We start from the raw sequence: 21,994 nt of genomic DNA on the forward strand, positions 1-21,994 counted from the left end.
GAGGAGATTGGATGGGATTCCCGATTGGAGCCAGTAAGTGGAGTTCCTCATATCAGCCAGAAAGTCAGCTGGCCCGACCTACACTCGCAATTCACGTTGGCAGAGGAGAGACTGAACAGTAAACTAAGATTGACTCACACGGCCCAGGTTTTAGAAGCTGTTTCTGCCTGCATGTTCTCATACCTGACCCTTAGTGACTTCTGCAGCATTGTGATACACAACACATGCTGAACAAAGCCTTGCACATAGTTGCCCACTGCAACAACTGCATTTGCTTAGCAATGTGGTTATACTTGTACACAAAACACTGAACTCTCAGAAACACTGCATGATTACAGGAACTTTGGTGATCGGTATTTACCCTGCAGAACCCTCTCCAAATCCTTTTATGGACGTGGTGGGAAATGGCATCCAAATCTCAGGGAAGTAGATCTACTTTTGCTCAGAATCAAGTGTCTTCTCTCCTACTCAAGGGCTCTCTGGAAAGGGCAGACACTGTAGCAGCAGGACACTGGGACCCTGACACAAGGATTTTTAAAAAGTGCAATGTATTAATAAACACTGATACATTTTTGGTCTCAGTTAAGGCTACTACATTAACAGTTCTGTAAACCACAAAGGCATTTGTCATAAAACATACAAAAAAGTGGAGTAAGGCAAAACCTAAGGACTCTAATTCACCTTCGGACCTATTAGAGCCCATCGTAAGCAAATACAAAAAGGCACAGCAGGAGAAACTAAGGTCACTAGAGTCTTCCTGCAGACTCAAGTCTCCGTATTTTACTCTGACCAAAGCAGATTTCGATTCTACTTTCCCCCTCCCCCACCAGTTTTTTAATTTGTTTACAAATAGCAGGATATTGGCTTTTTTAAGCAACCCTGCTTAACCCTTAGAGTGCTGAGAGTTCCAGACTGTGACGCCAATGACTTCTTAAGGCAGGTGCACAAGTTCACAATCCTTAAAGGAGGGTCAGAGCTAGAAGTTGTGGTCCCAATTTTTAAAAAATTCCATCATCTTAAATATTTCATTCATCTATGCATGAAATGTGTGAGTAAGGGTCTGAAAACCTCCGCTTCACTTTTGCTGTTGGTTCATATTCTTCCAAAGGTTCCTGAGTTTGGGCCACAACAGATCCTTGTGCAATGTATACAGAGTGAATTTTATCAGTTCGCCTTGCTAGCCGGTCCCTCCGTCTTACCACTAGCTGAGACTCTTCAGCTGATGTTCTTCTCTGGGATTCTGTCAGTTTGGGAATCCCATACGGAAGTTTTATATTTGCCGTCGGCATCACTGGATTTCGGCAGGGGACTTTCATCTTGACCAGCACCGATGATGGTCTGCACCTTGTAACTGAGGAGAATGTAGAGGCCAGTGAAAGAGAAATGCTGGGTCCTCCACAAATGTCTTTGGCAGGCACATTGGGGCACTGACCATGGCACTGGAATTCAGACAGCATGGTTCCTTTAAAAAAAGGGAAAGCTACTTGGAAGTTAGAGTGCATTTTAAAAAATGTAAATTGACATGACTGGTTCTGGCCAGATGTCACAAAATACATAAAATATGAAATAATGTAGAAGGTGAAAAAAAGAGCACACACTACCTTAATACTGACCTTCAGTATCCAGGCGTCCTATTCGGTCCTCTGGCAGGCTCTCCGTGCTCACTGAGGTCTCAGAGTCTAGATTTTCCTCATCAGAGCCTTGTTGGTCAAGCTCAGGTAATCGGTAAGTTATGTCTTCCCTGCATCAAACACATATAGATCATAGCACTCCAGAAAGACACTGACTTACAGTATTTACCAGCGCTGCTGACATGAACTATTCTAGGCAGAGCAGACTTTAGAAGCAAAGCAGTCCTGGACCTATACCTCACCAAATTTCATCTGAAAATATTTCCTTTGCCTGTTACCTTTTACTGCCGCTCCTCTTCTCCATTCTGACTTTGTAAATTATGTTTGAAATGCAACACAGAAGTAAAGCAGCATGCTGTGTTGCCTCCCAGGACAAGAGGCATAAACTCAATGGATTTAATTAGAAATGTGACGCCGGGACTCACTTTTCCTCTTTTATTGACTGTATGCGTTCTATCAGAATCTCCTTTTCCCGGTTATCAACATCAGACACCTCGTCTTCCTCCTGTAGTGATCCCAGCTCAGGGAAGCTGTTGTCATTTGCCTTGTCTTGGAGGCTTTTACTCTGTAAGAAAGTTGGATGTGTCATGCTTCATGATCAGGAGTAGGATATTTCACACTACCTCTGGACAGAAAGTTAGTTATAAAAGATGGGCAGGCGAAGATAGGGCAAGTGAAGGGCTCCCACAGAGGTAGTGAAGGGGGGGTATTAGTAATCCATTCCATATATACAGATATGTTTGAATAGGTCACACAGTAGTTTTAATTTGCCTTGAAAGTTTAAATTCACCTGATTTATTTAAACATTTTTCTTTTTTTCATGTTTTTCAATGTAGAGAGTACGTTTGCCAACACTTGTTTAGCTGTGCGAGTTAACTACAAATTCTTGTGCCATTCAGTATGAGCACAGGTTAGAACTTCATTAATAAGAAATAGTGAAGTGAGGAAGGCATTGGATAGTAGCAGTGCATGCATTCTAGGGAAAGGACTGCAGTGATGCATGCAGTCTGGAATGTTTTGAAATCTGTTTCATACCACATAAGTTATAATAAGCAGCAAATGTCCCATCATGCTGTGGTGCCATAGGAGAATTAACCATGCACTATAAACACATCAGGTCTTGTACATACCAGCACCCCCTCATAAGGAGAAGAAAACCCAAGTTTTACAGGCCAGAGCTAGAGAAAGATGAAGACCAAATTCACTACATCATGGTAACTTCAGAAAGTTGTTTTTTCTGATCAGAACAATTACATTAAAACTTTGTATGTCAGACTTAATGGTAATATCGATAGTTCTATCACTGTCATATTTTGCAATGTATGTGTTTGGATGTTCCATAAAATCAATATTTAAGGTTTTAAAAACATTTTGATCTACCCAAGCACAAAGATATTGAATCTTTCATTATCAAAGACCTTCTTACTCTATGGAACGTATTTTAACCTGTTAAGGCAACTTGTTGGCAGTATCAACTGGAGTCATATCAGTAGTTTTCTAATTCTTATTATAGGTCAGACAGATCTAGGTGGTTTTGGGTTTTTGTTTTTTTAAACTCTGATTTTTCACTTATGTCAGATTTCTAGGGCACACAGACCAGCTGTATCAGGCTTTGAATCAGCAAATACAGGCCCACTATCTTGAGGTCCATATGTGGAATCTCATTGCTTGGCTGTGACAATTCTTACATCCAGGATTAAAAACAGACATACAAGTTTAACACATACATGTCTAACACTATTTAACTGCCAAACAAAAGGCTCTCTTCATCCCACTGATTTTAAAGCAAAACTCCACAGTGATGTCTGGAGGGAAGTTCTGCTTTAATTTAAAAAAAAAAAATAAAATCAATGTCACAATGAGGCCAAAGAATTGTGAAGTCGTCTCAGTGCAAGTTCTGTTTGGTACTGAAAACCTTTGTTTGTGCAGTTAGACTACAAGTCCTTTGGGGTAGGAGTGGTCACGTGTCTGACACTGACGGAATCTCTTATAAAGCACTGGAAGTACACACAGTGGTGTGTCAGCTTCTCACCTGGGCTGCCTCAAATCCTAGGTCCACATGTAGAACAGTTTCACAGCAAGTTCCCTAACTCCAGTTCACTCCCTATACTTCTACCTCTGGCCTCCAGATACGTTCCCAAAGAGCTTTTCTTTTTGCATTTTAAATTAGGAAGTTTTGTGGTACCACTTCCATGAGAGCAACTATAGTTAGGGTTACCTTCAGCATTTCCATGATAACCACCATTTTCAGTTACTCATAGCTTTGTAAAACTCTCCCCCCAATTCACCCCCACCCCATGGGCTGAAATTTTTCCAGGCCTGGTTCCTGCTTAAAGCAGATTTTTTGTTTTTGCCTTTCCCCAAAAAATTATTCAGCCATTTAAGACAGCTGGAAATTAATTAACTTTTACTAATTGTTGTGAAGGCCAAGACTATAATAGAGTTAAAAAAAGAACTAGATAAATTCATGGAGGATGAGTTGGCCTATCAATGGCTATTAGCCAGGGAGGGCAGGGATGGTGTCCATAGCCTCTGTTTGCTAGAAACTGGGAATGAGCGACAGGGGATGGATCACTTGATTCCCTGGTCTGTTCATTCCCTCTGGGGCACCTGGCATTGGCCATTGTCGGAAGACAGGATACTGGGCTAGATGGACCCAGTCTTGTTATGTTCTTACGTAATTCTACAAAAAATATATATAGAGAGAGAGATATTTGTTTAAAGCCACTCCAGTGCCAAAAAAGGAGAGAAATAGCCCTCACAAAGGAAAGTGTCTTGGTGACACTCTGTTTTGATTGTGCCACATTTGGAAATTGTTCTTCTTACATGGGCAGTAGTGTGGGCAGGAGTTACTACTCTGACAACAATCCCAGTGCTGGCAGCCTTTACTGTATGCACACTTGAAGCTGTACACTCATCTCTTGAGTCCTCTAGTCCCAGTCTACCAGGATCTGATAAAGGGATGCTCATCCCTCTGATCTCCCTCCTGAGCTGAGAAGAATGAACACTGGGGCTAGGAGCCAGAAGTTGTAGGGCCACCTCTTCCATTCAAGGGCCTTAATTCTCTGCATTCCACAACTTCTTAAGAAAGCCTCACACCACTCCTTTTGGCAGGCGTGCTGGAACAGTGTGTATAGTGGGGGTGCTGAGAGCCACTGAACCAAACTGTAAACTCTGTATATCATGGAAAACACTTCAAGCCCCAGCACCCATAGCTCCAGCACCTATGCCTTTTGGGAGAAATACCATTGCCCCTGCTTGAAAGAAGAGGTAATAGTCCCAGAGAGGTGACATGACTTGCTCAAAGACACACATGGAGTCTTTTGCAGAACTAGATACAGAATCCAGATCTCTGAGTGGGTGACTCATGTTTTATACTAAACCACTGTGCCTTAGAGAAAAGATATCAGCTCTTTGTACTATGCAAAAATATATACATAATTTATGATTTCTCCCACCCCAAACATTATGCTTTTGATCATCGTCCATGGCATTGCAGAGCTAGCTATCCAGGAAGCTGTCAGAAAGGTGACTTTGGCAAACTCAGCATAGCTGAGCTTTTCATGGAAGTACAGAGACTAAAGTGAGAGCACACTTTGAACAAGTGAATCACCATATCCCCTGAAATAAAGGCATCCCCTGTAGGTTACTTGGCACCGAACAGGCACAACCACCTCACAATCCTACTTACGGAGTTGCTGGGCTGGCACCCGGATGCTCTCTGTACTTACATCATCAAGAGGTGCTCCCTGCCCAGCACACTGAGCTCATTCAAGCTCAGACTTCCACATGGAAAGAGGGCTAGTTCCCACTGCAACACTGGGCCAACCCCCTTTTCAGTAAAATCCAAGGTCAGTAACCAGCATTTGGTCTTTGACATGCTGAGCAGGCTGGGAATGGTGAGGCTATAGTGCATTTCCCTCACCCCATGGAGTCCACGATAGAGCCCCTGTTGGATGTGGGGCTATTATTCATTGTAGCACTTACCGTGTTCTGCCGGAGCAATGAGAGTCGTCGAAAAGCAATGCTCTCAGCTGCTTCCAGCTGGTTAATTTCATCCATTTTAATCTTGTATTTTCTCATCTGCTCCTTTATTAGCATTTCCACACACCTGTGTGAAAGTGCAAGAGTTCATTCAGCAACCTGCTCCCCGGATACTTACACATGCTTTGGGGACAACCATGGGGGATGAGATGTGTCACTAACGTATGCACAGATCTTCAACACACTGCCAGTGAATATGCCCAGCTCAGGGATGTTAGACACACATATGGATGGCCCCCTCTCAAACCAGAGTCTCCAGAGGCACTTTCTTTAGAGGGTGGTGCTGTATGAGTCCAGGGGAAGAGTCTACACAGACAAGCAGGACTGGGTGCAACCAAAAGCAGTGCTACAGATGATACATGTTCGAACTTGGATACCCAGAACCTTGCACACTGTGTCTCCATGCAACAATGGTAAGTGAAGAAGCATCACTCATGGCGCTAGCTATTTATATTTCCTCTACCTGCTGTCCTCTCCCTGCTCCGGCACAGACACTGGTGGGTACAGAATGTTCCCGCAACTGCCCTTCTCCACATTTACAGCCCCACAGGAAGAGCAAACTGAATCAGAAGTTGGAAAAAGTCACCGCTTTATTATTTTTCAAACACTTCCTTCATTTCCGCTCTGGCTCTTTATTTAAAATGACTGAGGCAGGTCCAAGGCCAGCCATGTAGGAAGGGTGGGGATAAGCAGAGAGAGCTAGAGGGGCTGCAGTAAGGCCAGTGATTAGCACAAAGAGCATATGGGCACAACTCAAGAAGAGAGGCAAAGGTAAAGCTGAAGGGCTCCCAAGTAGGCAAGTGACAGTGTTTAATTTCTGTGCCATACCATGTAAGTAATGCTTCTATCTCAATACAGCTGTAGGACAGCTGTTTATACAGGAATGGTGCTACTTTTTGGTCCAATTATGATTTTTATTTGACACATACAGATTAATACCATCAAGCTGTACATATCCCCTCCATCCATCCAAGCCCTGCTTGCAGCACAAATAAAGGAATCAAATTTATAACATTTTCTAGCATTAGTTTGAATTCAGAATTGTTAAGACTCTTAATTATTAATAAAGTTACAGTAGTACCCTGATATCCTCATCAAGATTGGGGCCTGTTGTGCCAACGCCACGGAAATCAGTGGCAGAGCTAAGATTCGAATTCAGGATTTACTGGCTCCTAATTCTGCACTCAGTTCTCCAGCCTATCCTGCCAACAGGGCTCGAACAAAGTTTGTTACATTGGATAGCTCTAACATGGATCAAACTGCAAGAGGTAGACAAGGTGCACATGACAGCACCAGAGACACACACCAGTTGAAAGGGCAATTTGATCCATACAGACTTCTGCAGCAAGCGAAGTGCTGAGACTTACATGGTTGTCTTTGAGACGTCCTTCATACTGGTTAGTGGGTCAGAATTATCAGGGCAGCGCAGGAGACATGGAGCAAAGACAATGGCCAGAGCATTAGGTGACATACGGTTGACGTCTTCTATTAGAGCCACTCTGAAATGCAATGTTTGGAACAAAATGAAAGTTTCTTAGTAAATCTTGCTAGAAAACAAATGATCTGATCAAACTTTGCTAGCATCCCAGCATGGCAGCTGAGGGGGGACACTCCAGAAGGTTCAATGCACGCAAGAGGTTGGGGAAACTTTTTTTAAAATAAGTGAATTTTACATCTTGTTGCATGAAAGAGAACATGAATCCACGTAGACAGAGGTAGCCTGGATGTACCTTGGCCAGCCACTCTGTGCCCCCTCTCTTCTGAGTCAGTTATTGCTCTGTTTTCAGGTTCCTACTTAGGTCCCCTCAGCTGAAAGCAGATCCTTCCACTTCATGCCCCCCTGCCAGCAGTACCCAGCTCATCACTAGAACATTTACAGGTATTTACAGTCCTCATGTTGCTTCTGCCATTCAACTGCGCTAACATCCTCATAGTATCTGCCATCCAGCCATACTAATCCCTGCATTCCAGACTGCTCAAACCCACCACCACTCAACCAGGACTTACAATGCTCTCAGAGCTAATGCTGCTTGGCTCACCTGATACAATTAGACTGGCTTGCAGGAAAGAGGGAGCACACGCATGCACACAAACTGCCAACCCTAAATTCTCACCCTTGTCATGTCAGTCAGTCACAAAAAGCAGGAAAATCCCCACTCAGATCCCAAAAAGGGTCAGGATGTCAGAAGGCTTCCAAGACAAATTCAAAATTCCACATGATGAATATACTTATCTCTGGTTTACGTGGCTTTTTAACAGTAATTGGAAAGTGACACCAGAGAGAGAATGGACCCAGCGTAGATAAAACCCAAAGGAAAGGAAAGATCATTACTTGACAAGGTGAAAGATGAGTCGCTCCAGGGTGTTGTGATTGGCTTGTGGAAGCTGTTCAAGGACACTGTAAATGGCAATAAGTTGCTCCTGCTTTTCTGGTAACTCTGCATAAGAAGAGACGAGCACAGCAAGATCTCAAGACACTGAGGAGCTCATAGCAGTTCTAAAGCACTAGTCAATTAATGCCAGAACATCTGAATGCTCTTGGAGATGTCTGGGGATCTTAAGCTAAATGCATCTCTGAACCTCTTGTGTTGCTTAATACTTCAGAAGCCTTGGCTGTCACTTCATTTACTCACTCTATTATAGTGAGAGACAACAGCACACACCAGATGGTATTAGTTCCCCCCCTTTTCACATGCTTGTAATGGCATGGTAAGGACAGAGTGACAAATGCAAGGAATGTCAGACTCCAGGTCTGTTCACATTTTTTGCACTTAATATACTAACATTTCCCCACCACAAGAAAGTGCAGTGTCTTTGTAGATGCTGCTATTCTGAAAAACGAGACAGGAATTTTGACATCAGAAAGCCAAAAAATGGATTTTCCCCAGGAACTTCTGTTTCCTAGGACAAATTTTAGTGACTGCTGTAGAGATGACTAGGAAGAGGCCATATAACACATACTTAGTGCCGGGGCACTAAATCCTTCTCCAAGACAGAACAAGTGAAAACATTCCTATTGCTCTACAAATTGTTGACAAAACCCACCTACTGCTCGGAGAAAGTCACTGTACTGTGCAAAAGTCATGAGTGGGTCAGGTAACTCTCGCAGCCATTGCTTCAGGATGCCAGTGATGGTGTGAATGGGATAATTCTCTAGTTTCACTGAATTGGGATCTGAAAAGAGAGTCTGACAGTTATTTAGCCATCTGATTCCTTTGATGCACACAATCAGCTCCCAAAGAAGGGCGCCTACAAAGAATTCAAGCATTAGCGTTATTTACTTCCCTGGAGCCCATGTGACTACTCAAAATGTGCGTGCAAGATACGTATTTATGAGCATGAACAGATTAGCCAGCTAATCAGTAATACAGGCTCCATACTGCACAAGTTAGTGCAGAGCAGTTTTTCTGATAAGAAATAGTCTTACAGATGCTCTCAGAATAGTAGGGCAGCTGAATTGTGTGCTGGGAAGCAGGAAAGGTTGACAGCATTATTTAGACATACCTGTCTGCAGCAACTGTTTCAGCTCCCTCATGCGATTTGCTGACCCTGATTTCCTGTAGATTCCTTCTGTGTAGAGGCCATGCATCTCCACATACTCTAGTAGTTTCTCCATGACAACAGGGACTGAATTCTTATCGCTAATTAAGGAACTCACACACACTCCGAAGTGACGAGATTCTACACCTTGCTCGTTCTGGAATTGATACAGGTCAAGTGTCATATGGATTCCTGTTTCCAAACCACCAAACTCATTTAAGTTAGGACCTTCTGCTACACCTAAATGAAAGCTGAATGTTTTATGCCATGCTTCTTACTAACTTTTGATCACAAGACGCCCACCGGTGAGAATGGCATCTGGGCTGTGGCACTGGGTGAGATTTTCAATTGTTGGTATAATCATGCCATCACTGCCTAACAGTTGGTCTAACACATTACACATGTGTACTCTGAGGGGAGGACTTCTCTTACCTTTTTTCCACAGGACGATGTGCAGCAGCTCTGAGTTTTGGACATGCATTTCTTGTGGCAAATCAATTTGCAGGCTACAGAGGAGAGGGACTGTTACTAACAGATCAAAGCAGATTCAAATGCAGAATTTCCTCTGTTTCCCATTTGTTGTTAGTCTCTATATAATCTGAAAAAGCTGCATACTGGAGTTTTCCCCAAAATACACATTTCCCTCTCCATGGCAGATGGAATAATATCCTTAGCTGTAAAAGCAGCAAAGAGTCCTGTGGCACCTTACAGACTAACAGATGTTTTGGAGCATGAGCTTTCATGGGTGAATACCCACTTCGTCGGATGCATGTCGTGGAAATTTTCCAGGGGCAGGTGTATATATGCAAGCAAGAAGCAGGACAGAGATAACGAGGGTAGTTCAATCAGGGAGGATGAGGCCCTCTTCTAGCAGCTGAGGTGTGAAAACCAAGGGAGGAGAAACTGGTTTTGTAGTTGGCAAGCCATTCACAGTCTTTGTTTAATCCTGAGCTGATGGTGTCAAATTTGCAGATGAACTGAAGCTCAGCAGTTTCTCTTTGAAGTCTGGTCCTGAAGTTTTTTTGCTGCAGGATGGCCACCTTAAGGTCTGCTATAGTGTGGCCAGGGAGGTTGAAGTGCTCTCCTACAGGTTTTTGTATATTGCCATTCCTAATATCTGATTTGTGTCCATTTATCCTTTTCCGTAGAGACTGCCCAGTTTGGCCGATGTACATAGCAGAGGGGCATTGCACATGCACCCCCACGGCAACTTGTTCAGGTGCCCCCCACATGCAAGGTCTTTCCTGCCCAGGCCCCATCACTTTCAGAGCGCTCCCAGCCTAGACCCCCACCAACAAGGCTATGCCTGTGCCCACCAAAGTTGTAAGGATCTTCGATTTTTTAAAATCAAATGGCAAGAATAAACCATTTCCACTTACTACTGCAAAGACAGGCCTTCTCCATAGGCCAGATGTAGGACGAGCACTGCTCACATGACTGCCGAATGCTCACTTGGTAGCTCGTAAACACATGGCCATTGTGCTCCTCAGTCTGGGTGGGGGAAGCGGAGAAGTTAATGGCTCCCTTTGTTTATTTTCTTTAGAAACAATCTGAGCTATCTCCACCTTACTTTTTCTCCTCTCTTCCACACTTAAAACTGATAGAGGGAAATCTGGCTTCTGGTGTAAGGCTAAACTAGTGGCTCTGAACCTTTCCAGACTACTGTACCCCTTGCAGGATTCTGATTTGTCTTGCATACCCCAAGTTTCATCTCACTTAACAACGTGCTTACAAAATCAGACATTAAAGTACAAAAGTGTCATAGCACATTATTACTGAAAAATGGCTTAGTTTCTCATTTTTACCATATAATTATAAAATAAATCAACTGGAATATAAATACTGTACATCTATATAGGATACACTGAAACATAGCAGTATAAACAACTCACTGTATGAAATTTTAGTTTGTACTGACTACGCTAGTGCTTTTTATGTAGCTTGTTGTAAAACTAGACAAATATCTAGATGAGGTGATGTACCCCCTAAAATACCTCTGCGTACCCCTGGTTGAGAACCAGTGCTCTCAACCCAAGGGTATGTCTACACTACAAAATTAGGTCGAATTTATAGAAGTCATTTTTTTAGAAATTGTTTTTATACAGTCAATTGTGCATGTCCTCACACAAAATGCTCTAAGTGCATTAAGTCGGCGGACTGCGTCCACAGTACCGAGGCTAGCATTGACTTCTGGAGCGTTGCAATGTGGGTAGCTATCTCACAGTTCCCGCAGTCTCCGGTGCCCATTGGAATTCTGGGTTGAGATCTCAATGCCTGACAGGGCAAAAACAGTGTCGCGGGTGGTTCTGGGTACATGTCATCAGGATCCCTCTCCATCCCTCCCTCCCTCCCTCCCTCCGTGAAAGCAACAGCAGACAATGGTTTCGCACCTTTTTTCCTGGGTTACCTGAGCAGACGCCATACCACAGCAAGCATGGACTCCACTCAGCTCACCGTCACCATACGTCTCCTGGGTGCTGGCAGACATGGAACTGCATTGCTACACAGCAGCAGCTCATTGCCTTTTGGCAGAAGACGGTGCATTATGATTGGTAGCCATCGTTGTCATACTCCTGGGTGCTCTTTTAGCCGACCTCAGTGAGGCCGGTCAGGAGCGCCTGAGCAGACATGGGAGTGACTCAGCCAGGTCATTCCCATTTTCTGCCGGACACCAAGGAGATGACTATGGCTAGCAGTCATACTGCGCCATCTGCTGCCAGCCTAAGATGTAAAAGATGGATGGAGTGGATCAAAAGAAGAAATTGACCTGATTTGTTTTGTGAAATCAATGGCTTGCTAAACCCAGGGTTTTGAGTTCAATCCTTGAGGGGGCCATTCTGTGTGACAGTTCTTTGTGTTTCTCCTTGATGCAAAGCTAACCCTTTTGTTGATTCCCTGTAAGCCATGTTGTCAGTCGCCCCTCCCTCTGTCAGAGCAATGGCAGACAATTGTTTTGCACCTTTTTTCAGTGCAGAACCAGAAGCTGCAAAAGCAAAACCAGACAAGGAGACGACAGCAGCGCAGTGACGAGAGTGATGAGGACACAGACATGGACACAGACTTCTCACAAATATAGGCCAGGCAATGTGCCCCGGAAATGCGCACATCATGCTGATGAGTTCTGCATGGTCACCTGTGCTGATCAGCACGCCACACTGGCCAAACAGGAAATGAAATTCAGAAGTTCGCGGGCCTTTTCCTGTCTACCTGGCCAGTGCATCTAAGTTGAGAGTGCTGTCCAGAGCAGTCACAATGGAGCACTCTGGGATAGATACTGTCAAATTGCGACCACACTATCCCAAATTCAACCTGGCAAGACCGATTTCAGCACTAATCTCCTCGTCGGAGGTGGAGTAAAGAAATCGATCTAAAGAGCCCTTTAAGTCGAAAAAAAGGGCTTCGTCGTGTGGATGGATCCAGGCTTAAATTGAGGTAACACTGCTAAATTCGACCTAAAATTGTAGTAAAGACCAGGCCCAAGATAATTAGTGTTGGTCTGTTTCATAATTAAGGCATTTATTAGACAGAGTTCCTTTAACCCAGTCACTCATCTGATGCAGTCTGCTACTAACATTTAGCAGTCACCCCTCCCCTTTAAACAATTTCCTCATTTAAAAAAACAGTCTGTCCTAAAAAGCACCCCAAGTGAGGTGAGATGTATGCATTTAGGAACACACCAGGCTGCACAAGACAACAGACCAGTGATTCTTCTAATCCAGAAGCCAATGCTAGAAATTTGATCCAAGTGGTGAAAACCCACAGTGACACCTAATTGCCTGGTTCTGCTTGAACCCAGATAGCAATCAGCTTATGCTTTACAAACAGGCATCCACAGCCCTTAATTTATATCTTCATCATGGTAGTTATATGAAGTGTTTAATCTTTTATGAATTGCACTAAGAGATTTGGCTCAATAACATCCTATCACTGCAAGTTCCACGGTACAATTACACGCTGTTTTAAAACTGTGGCCTTTCAATTTCACTAAGTGCTCCTTGTTTGCTTGATGGGACAAGAATAAACAGAACTCTGACAGGCTAGAGGGATATAAAACAACTGGTGATGCTGGGAGAGCTAATCTCCTAGGACAACTCTGCTTTCCAAAAGGAATAGCCCTGCTCTTTCAAGAATCCTTCCAAATGCTTAATCATTCTTGGTGCTCTTCCTTGGACCTTTCATATTTCTTCTACGTAATTGCTGAGAGGAGGGGACCAAATCTATAAGGCAGGGAATTGCCATTATTTTTTGGTGTGATATTTCTCTATCCTTTAACAGAGCTGCTATTTTATTCCCTTTTCTGATGGCTTGTGGGCACAAAACAAATATTTTCATGGAGCCATCCACAACAATGCCTTGATCTTTGCCCTGTGAGACTACTTGACATTCAGATCCCAACAGCAGTTATTGGAGTTTCAATGGTTCCTTCCAGCGTGCATTACTGCACTTGTCTATGGTTAGTTACGTCTGTTACAGTGTGTTGCTAAGACTGGTGATTATCTTCAGCAAAAAAATTTTTTTAACAAACATTTTAAGTGAATCTGGAAGTACCTAGCACACCTCTGGAACAGTTCTGCACATCTTGCTGCATTGTGGAAGATGACAGCTATAAAGCTATGTGATGAAGACACTACGTTAGTTTGGTTTGCAAACCAAGAAGCCACATTAGTATAAGCAGCTTTTTGCAGTAGGAGGATCCTGTGAGACCTAACACTGTGCGACCTCAAGCATGGCGGGGGACTTTGTGCAGTACCACAATAAAAAAAATAATACTCACTGCACGTTCTTGTTTTCGTTTCTTCTTCTGGGTTTTACTTTGCTGCAGTGAGATACACAAAGGTATATCAATCTGAGAACTCCAAAGATTTTCTCTCCCTCACAATTTTACCACCCCCACTCCAGTTTCATCTGAGGTTCTACATTGCAGCCTCCACCTGTTAGCGTAACAAAGCTGGATAAGGCTTCTCTCAGAGTTCAAACCATCTCCTGAATCCGCTAGAAGGGGGTCACTGTCTGGTGATAAAACATTGGAATCACTGAATCCTACCAAGAACTTTGGAGGTTTTGCAAAAATCCTTCCCAACTTGATCTTAGTATATTCAGTATCTTGAAAAATGCATAATAATGAGAAGTACCTTCATATAAATTGCCCAAAGTCTGTAAAAATCTATTACCAGGTGCTGGATTCAGGATTAATAAATGGAAAAAGGTTTCCAAAAAGAACACCAAGGTGGGAAAATGTTCTGAAGTAACAGATTATGTCAATGGCACTGGAAAAATGTGATTCTAATTCTTTAAACAGTTTTAAAAACAACTTTTTCAACCACCACGACTAGCGGGAAGGAAGTACTATACCTTATGCTGCTCTGACTCTTCTCTTTTTGCATATCCTCGGGAAAACTCATCAAGAAGGGATTGGAAGAGATTTAAAACCAGCTTGACATCTTTCTCTTCCCTCTCTTTTGCAAGATTTATAACTAGAAGCTGATAGTTTTCCATCAGATCTTTATAGCCGACATGGATTTGCCCGTTCTAGTGGAAGTAAAGGCATTATTCAAATATGATCAATCAGTGCAGTAAAGTGCATCATTCTTTTTTTCCCCGACATTAATTTAATGTTGAAACACTGTTGGATAATTTTTAATGGTCACCCACTGGGTAACTAATGCAGCAACATGGATGAGCTGATGACAATAAAGTCCTGCCATCTTTGCTGCAGCACTGTAACCGGTGGTCAGAGAGATGATGAGAAAGCGAAAGAAAGAAATGCATCTATTTGTATAAGTAAGTTTACAGGATCTGGCATTTGTATCCTAATTTTCTCATTAAAATAAAAAAGTACTGAAATATTTAATCAGTGTTAGAAATTCCTACTTGGATGCTGAAAGACTAAGGATAATACAAACAAGTAAAGCTAGAGCATTCATTTTAAATGCTTCACTTCAGCTCTTTGCAAAATCAGTGTGATATTCACATCGCTTTTAGGGCTAACAAGGTATATTACTTACAGGAACAGAGTACATTGTTTTGATATTTCCTCTAAACTTTTCTGTGGCTTCAAAAAATAAACATTCAGTAGCAGACTTCTGGGAGTTCAAGTCATTTATCTGAAAGGCAATGATATTTGTCACTATTATATTTAAGGAGAGAACAACCAGTCTGTACTACATTTAAGCTAACCCTTTTGGATCAGACATGTCTGAAGCTTCTAATTATCCAAAATGGGATTTCCTGATGCATCCTGAGAATACTAAGGGGTTCTGTCACACATGGAAAGAGAACACTTGTCTCTGCCTCCTTGTCCAATGACTGTGCTCTTCTTATCCATATATTCTTGTTAATGTCACCTTACTGCCTGCATACAAGAATGAAGGCGACTTGCCAAGCGAGGGAAACACCATATACATTAGGAACACCTGGACTGAGAAAAAATCCAGCAGGATCTAGTTTGCATCAAGTTATTAAATCACTTCCCCCCTCCCGTTAAATCATCACTGAAGCCGATGCCTGAGAGAATTCTACACTTTCAAATTCCACACTGGTGAGCTGGGCACCTCCAGGTTGTTAGGAGTGGCAACAACATCCCATCAAAGAAATCTGACATTTCTACTCAGCACCTGCACTTTTGCACAAAATCCTACTAGCAGCAATTTCAGATTTATGTTGTGAGAAAACCAAAAAGATACAGCACTTTATTGAGTGCCAAGTCACGACGAGCAATAGTACTTTGAAGGATATAGCTAAAGACCCAGTTCTATGGCCACTCTGTTCATGGAACTCCTGGTCAAAGAGACATCCCCACATACAGCAGCTACAGAACAGGGCTGAAAGAAATGTCCCAGGTCCGTCCATATAACAGTTCTAAGCAGACCTTCCTTGGAAATCTAAGCATAAAAACATCTTAAAAGGTGAGAATATATACAACATAAAATATAAATCATTAAAAGCTTCCAATTTATATTAGATGACAAGAAGTAAAAATGGAGTGAGAAGAACCATAATCAGATAACTGGTCCTACAAACTGATCTGCATTCCTTTCTATTTTACTGCATCTCACCTTGTTTAGAAGGAACTCATCAAGGTATTTCAGCTCATTGGCATTTGTGATCTCACGCATAACAGAAGCTGGCCACTTCTCAGACACTGCTGAAATCTTCTTGATTTTAATAGTACGATTCCTCTTCCCTTTGCTAGTTTCTTTCACAGGTCGCTCTCCTGCCTGGGGGCGACGTGGGTGTCCAGAAGGAGCTGGGGAAAAGAATCAGTATATATTCTAAGCAGAAGATAGAATTCTGAAGCTTTACTTCCCTCAGCTCCCTTGCACTGCACAATGGAAAGCATGGCACCAACAATATGGGAAGGGTCACAATTGTATTTTATAATCATAGCATCTGCTTTCAAACAACCTATTTCATAGTGATGTTCAGTTAACACAAGGTCAAGTCAAATCCATATCACCAGAAATATTTAAAGTAAACAAAAAAAGTCTACATTTATCTTATTCTCTGCACAAACTTTCAGGGTAATGCAGTTTTGGAGAAGTTTCTTTGGTTTGCAGGATAAGATTTGGACAAGACTCTAGCCTTGCAGTTTTCCCTTTGCGATCAAATCTGGGCATTTATACTGTTAAAACTACAAAGAAACCACTGTTAAATTCAAGGAAGCCAGAAATTCAGAACATCATTCTGAACATGTCCAATTGCATCTAGCTGGAGTGGATATGTGCATAGAAAATATTGATGCAATATCCATCAAGAGTGAGTTTTAGATGCATACAGCTTCAGATTTTAAAATGTACAAATTTAATTCACCTTTCTAAACAAACATTCTTGCACTTAAGACTTGCCAATCACATTTAAGAATTACTGTTTCCATATCTGTAATTTTGCTGACAAAGCCTGGACAAATATAGCATTAAGATTAAGGCCTTGTCTACACAATAGGGGAAAGTCTATCTAAGCTATGCATTTTGAGTTACGTGAATAGCATAACTCAAGTAGACGTAGCTTAGACCTACTTACCGCAGGGTTCACACTGTGCTGTGTTGACGGGAAACGCTCTCCTGTCAACTCCCTTTACTCTTCTCGTTCCCATGGAGTACAGGAGTTGACAGGAGAGCGATCTGCGGTCTATTTACCAGGTCTTCACTAGACCCACTAAATCAACCGCTGATGCATCGATCACACGATAAGTGTAGACAAGCCCAAGACTACACAAGAGAAGAAGCCTTTAGGACAAACTAAGTCTGAAACTCTGGGTAGATTATTTCCCTTTTGCATAGGAACATGCAGCTTATTTAGTAAAATTAGAAGGCTTATTGAGAAACATTGCCTCAATGGGAAGCAGAACAGAATCGAAAGTTTTGCTTTAGTCAGATATGATTTGATTTCTGAAAAATGAAGATAACTTTGATCACAGAACATTTCTAATGCTTGCAGAATCTTAATTTCACTGAACACATGAGGGTAAGCTGCCATCCATAGGCACCACTGGGAATTTAAAAAGGACAAAGTTTTGAGATGTTCATTGTTGGGTCTAATGTTGTGAAGGTTCTGCATTCAACCCATTTTTTTTATTTCAACTGCTTGCACATTCCTGGCTGAAACAGAGCAGAGTAAACTCACCTTCTGATAATTTTTGTGACTCCACTGATTCTGATATCAGAATACACGATAGAAGAGGGAGATTCTCTCCTTCCTCCATTACATCAGGACTCTCCCTAACGTATTTCTTGTCTGGTTTCTTTCCCAGAAGCTTACGCAGAGGACTTTTAAATGTGGATCTGAAAGTAAAAGTAGGTTGCATGTTTCTTTTACATGTTTGTAATGGAAGCTTGTTTTATACAGACACAGACAGGCTTTAAGAGAAAGGGTGTGTTTAATTATACAATTAACAGCCATGATAGAGAGGAGTAAATCTCCAGAGCATAAATTCCAAGCACTAGCAAGGTAAAGCATGAGACAAGAAGAAGGGAAGGGAAGGAGGGATTGTCTACCTGGATTATATTTATTACACATATTAATTCACAGCTTTCAGGAACACAGAGAGAGGGCATAACACATTATCTGAAATGGTCATTCAGTCAATAAATTAATTATAGATGTATAGCATAGATTTTTGGGGAAATAATCTATTGCTAGAACCAAAGCTCCAGGGACAGTGAATGCACAAAAAATGCAATTCACATCTATCATTGCTACTAACACACTTTTGCTGATTGGCTGAGAAAAATATTTCTTGTTTTTCCTTACCTTGTCCCACAGCACTATAATCATACATAGAGACATGTGCAATACTTGGGTATAACAGGGCATGCTATGGAAAGGGCATGTTCTTTGGTTTGTTTGGTTGAAGTCAATCTCATAGACACACACACAAAACACGTACTTGGCATCCATCGGCTGGCTAGGTAGCTGCACTGAGACAGCTGAATCCAAGGGCGATAACTGTTCATTGGACTTCTTTTGCAAAGTCTGTTTCTTGTTGCTTTTCTCCTCCGCCATTGTTTCCGGAGATGGCTACAGAATGTTAAAGAAATAGAACACTTTTTAAAATCCAGTCCATGAAGGAACTACTAGTTCGCACATTTAAGTTTTATCTTTTAAGAAATTTACCAAGTTCTGTTTTTGTACAACAATCGAAAGAATCCACTTCACTCAATTTTTAGATCCCTCATGAGGCGAGTTGATGCCCTATTATATATAATGCCTCATCTGGGACTCCATTTGTGAAAGCATATGAAATTCAATGCACAAATTGCCGTGTAATAGCTGGCACATGAAACCTTTCAGATTTAAAATTTTTATTAAAGGTAATGTTTAAAATCAAATTTACACAAATTAAGAGGGAAAGTACTGTACATCTGGGGTTATTACATGAAAATAAAGCCAAAGGTTGATTTAAAAGGAACTTGCATTTACAGTACACACTGCAGTTCAAATATACACAAGGTCCTATGCTTCACACTCCTAATAAGGCAAGTAAGGAAAATAGAAATACACTTCTGAAGAGTGTGAATACCTGAATCATGGTGACAGACTGAGCAAGGTTAGCGATATCATCCAGCGAAGAAGTAGTCCCCTTTTTTCTATAAGATTACAAGAATATTACTCTGCATTGAAAAACCAGATTTTATACTTTAAGAATCAAAGTTCATATTGTCAGATAGTTCAGGACAAAATCTTACTTCCAATAAAATAGTTATAACCTTCTGAGAAGTATCCTGCAGATTTAAGCATTTTTAAAAAATCCCACATGTTGATTTTTAACCTGTGTAGGAGAATCTTAATTGACACGTATTATTGTAATCCACCACTCTTCCCATATATTTGCATTTAAAAGTCAAGGATTCTTTACTTTAAATTTTGTCTACCATAAACATGGAGCCAATGCTGGGGATCTGAAGAGATTGGCCATTTTGGAGCAACATTTTATCCAGTGATGTAGGAAAAGAAGTTCTTTGAGAGATGCAGACAAACAGCAGATACTAATGTACTAGCTAAGGCCCCAGTCCTCAAACTGGATCCACATAATAGCATGGGATCCTTTGGAAAACCCCACTAGCTTCAAGGAAGCTCAGCAAGAGTGCAAGGTTTGAGCCACATGGATCTAACTGCAGGATCAGGGCCTCAGAACCCAGGAATTTTAAAGTACAGACAGAATTTCTTTACCCCACACTGGGGCCGAGTGAACAGGTTGCCACTATACCTCCTCCCCCCTCCCCATCCCACCTTTATTTTAAATATTTTTGATAATGGATTTCTCTAAAGCCAGCTGCTACTGACCACAGAATTGTCAAAGCAATTGGGAAAGCTGTTCTTACGATAGTAGGGTCTGAGGGGATTGGCCAGTTCGGTTTCTTTCATCCAAAGACTGGCTCAGTACATCATTCTGACCAGCCTCTGACTGCCTCTTTCCTTTCCATTTCTCCCGCTTGTCCCTCAGTTCTCCCGGGTCATGCAGATACCTCTGAATCTGGAAAGAGGGAGGGCTGTCCAGATCTTTGTCCACCTTCGAGATTCGGTGTTTATTTTTATTTCCATAATTCTCATCTGCAGTTTGAAAGCTTCTGGTGGGAGTAAGATTCTTTTTAATGTGCAGTGAGAGATCTGATGGCCTTTCAGGACAGGTAAAGCTTTGACTGCCTTTTACTTGATTCTTTTGGTTCTCTTGAATTTTCAGCTTATCAATATCCTTATCATCTAGTATTTCCTGTTTTGATTCATTGGATTGCTTGGGAAAGGAGACATCACTGTCCAGTATTTCACCTGGGACCTGTGTGTCTGAAAGGGTTTTGTTTTCTTCCACTGGGATTCTCTCTTCCTCTGTACCGTTTGGAAGGACTGTCTTGTATGCTGTGAATTTGTTTGGCTCTTGGGCAGTTTCTGGAGTCTCTGTAGCAGAGGTTTCTTCTTCCTGGCATACTAAAGACTGCTCCTCTAAGGGGAACAGGACGTGCTTATTCTGTAATTTATTATGTTCCAGACCCCTTTGCCGGCGAGATTCCCGTTTCTCCCGACTGCTTGTGAGCTTCTCATGTCCATCTGTTATGCTCTTCTGAGAAGGAACGACCTTTTCAGTAGCTTGGCTCAGTTTTCCATCTTGATCATTTTGAGCTTCATCTACTCCTGCTGCCATCTGTTCAACACCTTGATCCAGCTGCATTTCAGGTTTTACAGCCAACTGCTCCAATGCTAGTTCATTGCCATCTTCTTGGCTTACACTATCCCCTCCCTCTTGAGCTTGTTGCATTTCCTGTTGCTTTTCCACAATCATTTGTTGAAATCTAGGTTAAAACACATTAAAGACAGGACATGTAAAGGTTTAACCCAGAAGTGGACAAGAAGCATGGCTGTAGGTTAAATGTGGCTCACAGAGTACAACCAGCAGGTAACCTCAATTTTAAAGTCCCAGCATGGCTGCCTGGAGCCTTGTCGTCTCTGCAAGCCACAGCTCTATAGTATGATTAGGACATCTGCAACCTGCTGGTGCAACCTTTGCACACCAGGGTAGCTGCTATTGTAGCCTGCTTAGGAACTCTGGCTTAACGCGAAAACTTCAGTGCCTGGGCTGTCACATCCCAGTTTAAATCTGGCCACATGAAGCTTTTACTCTTCTTTCTTAAGGGATGATGATCAGATTGTCACCAGTTATTGGTAGAGCCAATGCACCATAATGAAGAATTCATTCCTGCAACCAAAGCAAACTAGCTCTGAAACAGCCTGAGTGGTATCTGAATTTAGGCCTGGCTGAACCACATCACTCCTTTTCTTTTACCTCTTGCGCTGTAGGTGTCCCCTGACAAGAGCCTGCACAAGGGAGATTCTCCTCCTCTGCTGATGGTAGGATTCTCTCTCCCTGTATCCTCGCCATACCGATTGAATGTAAATGGCAGCGTTAGTCCTCTCCAATGCCCTCCTAATACGGTATGAACGCCAACAAGTCTAGAAGCAAGATTTCATTGGTCAGAAGCAGCCACAGAAGTGTTTTTGGTGGAGATTTGCAGCTCACACTAAAATCAAGTTGCACACACCTGCAGAGTAATAGTTGCCTGCCGCATTCTCAGAAAGTGTCTCCTTTCCAAAACCATCCGGAGCCAGCTCTGAAGGAGAACAATCTTCCTGATCACTTCTTTATGTAGCGTGTCCTGTAGCATCTGTCTTTCAGCCTCCTTCATGAACACCTAGTCAGTGAAAAAGGTCACATGAGCATTAATCAGTACCAGACTGCTCCATCTCTTATAAGGATACACCCCAGGAATACTATACTTGGGTGCGCATAT

The 21,994-nt window shown here is 42.2% G+C and overlaps 1 protein-coding gene across 13 annotated transcripts in view; it reads right to left on the reverse strand.

Moving 5' to 3' along the window:
• Positions 1-529: 529 nt before the first annotated feature.
• MYO9B (myosin IXB) overlaps positions 530-21,994 on the reverse strand; it is a 79,344-nt gene continuing 57,879 nt past the window's right edge. For 4 of the 13 annotated variants that reach the window (XM_032782869.2, XM_032782870.2, XM_032782867.2 and 1 more), the window contains 21 exons: positions 21,746-21,895; positions 21,490-21,656; positions 20,036-20,998; positions 19,234-19,300; positions 18,601-18,731; positions 17,838-17,995; positions 16,271-16,461; positions 15,221-15,319; positions 14,568-14,744; positions 13,990-14,031; positions 10,595-10,706; positions 9,648-9,721; positions 9,180-9,372; positions 8,721-8,849; positions 8,008-8,113; positions 7,043-7,174; positions 5,619-5,742; positions 2,762-2,809; positions 2,057-2,196; positions 1,614-1,741; positions 530-1,462 (listed from right to left, as the gene is read on the reverse strand). In XM_032782869.2, coding sequence (XP_032638760.1) covers positions 1,026-1,462; positions 1,614-1,741; positions 2,057-2,196; positions 2,762-2,809; positions 5,619-5,742; positions 7,043-7,174; positions 8,008-8,113; positions 8,721-8,849; positions 9,180-9,372; positions 9,648-9,721; positions 10,595-10,706; positions 13,990-14,031; positions 14,568-14,744; positions 15,221-15,319; positions 16,271-16,461; positions 17,838-17,995; positions 18,601-18,731; positions 19,234-19,300; positions 20,036-20,998; positions 21,490-21,656; positions 21,746-21,895 — 3,768 coding nt within the window. In that variant the 3' untranslated portion in view covers positions 530-1,025. Of the gene's footprint in view, positions 1,463-1,601; positions 1,742-2,056; positions 2,197-2,761; positions 2,810-5,618; positions 6,236-7,042; positions 7,175-8,007; positions 8,114-8,720; positions 8,850-9,179; positions 9,373-9,647; positions 9,722-10,594; positions 10,707-13,989; positions 14,032-14,567; positions 14,745-15,220; positions 15,320-16,270; positions 16,462-17,837; positions 17,996-18,600; positions 18,732-19,233; positions 19,301-20,035; positions 20,999-21,489; positions 21,657-21,745; positions 21,896-21,994 lie in introns of those variants that run through there. The other 9 variants (XM_075070965.1, XM_032782872.2, XM_032782875.2 and 6 more) reach the window with 6 other exon arrangements.

The sequence above is a fragment of the Chelonoidis abingdonii genome, chromosome 11 (assembly GCF_003597395.2).
Source record: "Chelonoidis abingdonii isolate Lonesome George chromosome 11, CheloAbing_2.0, whole genome shotgun sequence".
Classification (NCBI taxonomy): domain Eukaryota; kingdom Metazoa; phylum Chordata; order Testudines; family Testudinidae; genus Chelonoidis; species Chelonoidis abingdonii.